At 50.6% G+C, this 4,738-nt stretch overlaps 1 protein-coding gene across 2 annotated transcripts; it reads right to left on the bottom strand.

The window, feature by feature from the left end:
- Nucleotides 1–666: 666 nt before the first annotated feature.
- Nucleotides 667–4,481, bottom strand: LOC101772551 (MICAL-like protein 1). Of its 2 annotated transcripts, none has more exons than XM_004966596.3 (4): nt 3,874–4,481; nt 1,722–3,174; nt 1,287–1,370; nt 667–1,175 (listed from the first exon to the last, which is right to left on the bottom strand). In XM_004966596.3, exons 1-4 carry the CDS (start codon nt 4,276–4,278, stop codon nt 1,126–1,128), a joined length of 1,992 nt encoding a protein of 663 aa, XP_004966653.3. In that variant the 5' UTR covers nt 4,279–4,481; the 3' UTR covers nt 667–1,125. The 2 variants fall into 2 exon arrangements, with proteins under 2 accessions (XP_004966653.3, XP_022681494.1); XM_022825759.1 differs by having other exon boundaries at nt 1,743–3,174.
- Nucleotides 4,482–4,738: the final 257 nt, after the last annotated feature.

Genomic DNA, 4,738 nt, shown 5'->3' with positions numbered 1-4,738 from the left:
GATTGGCGCTGTGGCGATGACGTGTGGCCAACTCGGATGAAATCAGGTTGGGGAGATCACGTGGCCGGTTTTGTTAGCACGAGGGGTCGAAACAGACGATTTTCAAGTCGCGGGTGAAAACATGGACTCGGCCCATATTTCAGGAAGGTAAATAGGATTTTTCCCTAACTAATTTAGGTTGGCCCAATTTGTAACCCAACCCGAAACTAATTGTTCAAATATGCATCAAAGGAATCCTCTTTTTATAATATCGTTGGCTTGGATTGCGCCAGCAATAGTATTTTTTATTTTAGTGTTTTCTTTTGCCTTCACAAGAAATTGCAAATCCATATCTATGTAACCATTCAAGACCGCTATAGCCCTTCAATCGGCGGAATGTACCTTGCTGCAAATTGAATTGACAATATGTCGTGCGTCTTATAAAATCATAATCTTTTTCATCCAAATTCAGATAAAGAAAACACACATATGAAAATTGTAGAGCTTGATGAGATCTACAACTTTGTAGTTTGCAATATTTTTGCTTGAAGCCATCTTGATGCCAAAATTATCGATATAATGTTCATTTTGGTATTAAGGTGGCTTCAAACGAAAAGTCAGTGAACTACTAAGTTGTACATCTTGTCAAGTTCAACAGTTTCCGTATAATGTTTTCTCCATCCAAAATGGTAAATCCTTGGGTTGCAATTGCATAATGCTTTGGACAATGACATAGTCTTCAAGGTGCATCTTTGGTCACCTTTTTTTTTCTGAGATGATACAGGTGCATCTTGAATCACCTATTTCTATTCAAATATACATACATGGAAAGCACCACACATTTGTGATATTATAAACTTACGTTAAAAAAAAACTATGCATACGGTTTCCGTACTTTTAATATGAGTATTTTCTAGTACAGATGGTCATGTTCTTGTTATACTTAGCTTGTTTCACTAGAAGTAGTATCATGCAAGTAAACTTAGACATGGCTCAGTATTCAGGCTTCATATATAGCGCCAATTGTTGTGTTGTCCCCAACGCTATGTGTGAACCAATAAACTCTGAACATCACTGATTTCCCTATCAGGTGATCCAAGAAGTTTTGTAATGTGAATTGCACAGCAGCAAATCCTCGAATCTGAATCAAATTGCTCTGGACTTGAACGATGAAAATGAGAAAAACGATCGATGTGCTGCAATAACAAAAATAAAGAGTACATAATTAGAGGGCCGGTGAAATGAACCAAGGTGTATACTCTTTCACCAGCATAAGAAAATGGATGCAAGCCAAATTCGTGCTAAACCTCTTGGTGATTGGGCGTGCAGAGCCGGTTCCTTCAGCCCAGGATTTGCAGGATAAGATGGCACATAGCTTTGCAAAGACCGAACTGCACACATCATCACATCAATAAGCTTGTTGGTAATTAAAAAAATGACAAACGGGAGCATCACAATCTCCTATGTTTCTAATTTCGAACAGATACACAGCATTCTTGTTTCTTATAACCATAGATCACCGAATGGTATTGAAAAACAGATAGCCTGGTGCTATGTGCAATGGTGAATTGGTGATGAGCATGCCTATTAACTGAAATTATTCAGTTACTCTCTTTTGTTTAACCATGGAAATTATTCAGTTACTATCCAAAAGATGTTCACTTGTTCAGACAAACAGCATCTGAATCTGATCTGCAGAATGCTTCTATGACTAGGTGAGAATCCAGAAGAATCATAATTACCGTGTGGAGAGATGACATAACTGTTGTCCAGATCATCTGCCGAAGCAACATCGGAGGAGTCCAATCGCCCCTTGACGGAATCACCTGCCGACCACTCTCCACTCATGCAGCCATCACCAGGCGGAGTGGAAGGGGCCGTGGAACGCGGAGAGCGCTCAACAACAGCGGCGGTAGGAGCCTCACTCCCCTTGCCGTTCTTCTTGCCGAAGCTCAGGAACCGCTTGAGCCCGGTCACCGCGTCCATCGGTGACTGCACGGTGATGGAAACCGTAACGCTGCTCCTCGGGGTGGTTGGGATCGGCATGCTCTTCTCGGCACCCTCCACTTCAGGTTTCATCCTTGGCCGCGGTGAAGCGTAGGACTCCGGCGATTGCTCGGTGGCGCTGGGGAGCGGGGAATCGGCGGCCGATGTGTCTAGCTCTGATCTTGGGGAGAACGAAGACTGAACGTTTGAGTACAGAGATTCCGAGCTCTCCCTCCGGGAGGCGTCTTCTGCGTCAGTCACCGGGGTTTCTCCGGCGACGTCGTTGCTGCCAGTTGATTCCATGGTGTCGTCGGCATTGTCGTCGCTGTCCTTGCTGTCAGACCGTGGTTCTTCGGCCCCTGGACATGTCCCCAGACCAGCCGATGCCTGACAGGGCCTCGGAGTTTGCTCACCAGTGTCCTTCTTGATGTACACGTAGCTCGGCTCGGTGTCAGAGTCGCCAGTGATCTCTACACTCCCGACCTTGTTTGACGATTGATCGACGTGTTCGTGGTTGCTCTCGTTGTCAGCATTTCCATCACGAGCCGGAGCAGCCTCGCTGCTGTCAGGTTCGTCCCTCGGAATCACCTGAGGCGGCGACACTGTCTCGACACTGCCATTGCCTGATCTCCCAAGACGAAACGGCTCGGGAGCAACGGCAGAAGCCTTCTTGAGATCGGCGAGAACAGCTTGTCCATTGGAATTAGAACAGGAATTGCTCCGCGTCACGGCAATGGCGTCGGCGTGCGGTGGCAACGGCGCCGGTTCTCTGGCGTTGCTGGCACTGTCATAGCTCAACCGAGGGGGCTGGAGCTGCGGCGGCCTGAGGCTCTCCCTGGCGGTGGCGGCCGAGGACCCGCGGTCCTTGAACAAGCTCCTGCTCCGTGACAGCATCGTCCTCGGCCTCGGCGTCGCGGGCGATGCCGCCGTCGCGGTGGACGGCGGCAACCTGTTCTCCTTCCTTGGCGTGGCGGGTGGCTCCGCCGCCTGCGGTTGCTCCCGGTGCAGGTGCGACGGACGCCGCCTGGGGTCAGGGGTGGACAGCCTCGGGCTGGCCGCCGCCGCCGCCGGTGACGATGGCACGCTGGTCCGCGGACGCGAGAGCTTCGTTGCAGGTGACGATGGCACGCTGCACCTTGGCGTGACAGGGGCGGTTGGTCTCACTTTCACCTCAAGGTTCCCGGGCTTTTGCCGCAGATTACCATGATCCTGAACAAGTGAATACACAACTCTTCAATTAATAGTATATAATATTTTTCAAGAACTCGTGCGACATCTGTATGTAATACGAGGTTTATTTCACCAGTTAAAAAATCGGAGGTCACTCGTAAATACGATCTATTGGAAATATTTGGACAAAATTCAAGTAAAATTTAGCAAAAGTTTTCCTTAAACAACCACAAATTTTAAGATTAAAATAGTAATATAATAAGACTAACTAAGCAACTAGTGCAAATTAACGTTCGCTAAGTTTTCAGTGGATAGCCATAGATCAACTAAAAAGAAGTATATGGCGTGTAACATGTTATGCCTCTCACCTAAAAGCCTTGTGTAATACGATAGCTCAACTAAATATAGAACGGATCACAAGAAAGGCACAAAAGGATGCCTACAGCGCAAGGATTAAGAAGCAGCAGGAAACGTGACAGTTGTTAATTGCATCGTCCAAAAGGTTTAGAAAACAAATAATGTCGAGAAAAAATTTGTCTAGAGCGTAAGATTTCTGACCTTTTTGCACCAGAACATGGAAAAGCGAAAGAGAAAATCGATCATTCGGGCAAAAAAATCGGCACAAGAAATGCAAAGAAAATGGTACCTTTATGAGGGAAAATAATTGATCAATGTCAGCTGCAACTGTAAGCAAGGAAGCGAAAGCGTCGGGGTTCGAGGGAGCATGCGAGGGGTTACCTCTCCAGCGTTGCTACTGGCGGCCGCGAGCTCGCCGCCGCGCCGGCCGCGCGAGCCGGCGCGGTCGAGGCGCGCCCAGAGCGCCTGCATCTCGGCCTCCTTGCGCTCCATGCGCGCGCGCCACTCCTGGCGCAGCCGCTCATCCCTCCTCCTCACGTACTCCTCGTACCTCCGGCCCCTCCCGGCCGCCGCATCGTCCCCGCCGCGGCGCTCCTCCTCGGCGTCCTCGGCGCGGCCACCGGCGACCTCGGCGGCGGTCTGCGCCCTCCTCTCGGCGAGCCGGCGCTTGTACCCGGCGAAATCCCGCTCCAGCTCGGCCGCCTTCGCCCACAGGTGGTCCGTCATCCCCGCCGCGCCCTCGGCTCCGCGCGGAGCGGCCGCGGTTGCTGCCGCCCGCGACGACATGGTCGTCGTCGTTGCCTTGGCGTCGACGAGGCGGGCGACGCGAGGCAGCGCGTGGGGCTATACGCGCGACGTGACGGGGGCATTTGGAGGAGTTAGTTTTCTACATGGAAGTTGGACGCGGTCGTGGCCGCACGGCGCGGCGCGGCGCCTGCTCGAGGCCTCGAGCCGGCCGGGGCCGGGCGGAAGCGAGGGCGTTGGGTCACCGCGTGGCGTGTCTGGCTCGCTAGTGTTGGTGGACTGGTGTGGTGTGGGTCAGCCGCTTATATTAGTGGGCCGTTTGCTCGTCGGCTACATATGGGCTTCTTTGGAAATGGTCGGCATTAACTAGGTCTCCAGCCACCAAATTATGGTAGCTTTTTTTTGGGTCAATTTTTCAGAGGCCCAACTTGATCGAAGCTGTAGATTTAGAGTGGGAACTTGCACGGATTTTCTATCCATCTTCCACACAAGAAGGAAGTTA

Source organism: Setaria italica, chromosome IV (genome assembly GCF_000263155.2).
Source record: "Setaria italica strain Yugu1 chromosome IV, Setaria_italica_v2.0, whole genome shotgun sequence".
NCBI classification, from domain to species: Eukaryota; Viridiplantae; Streptophyta; class Magnoliopsida; order Poales; family Poaceae; genus Setaria; species Setaria italica.
Note: the sequence above shows the minus strand (reverse complement) of the source record. Positions and strands in the feature narration are given on the sequence as shown.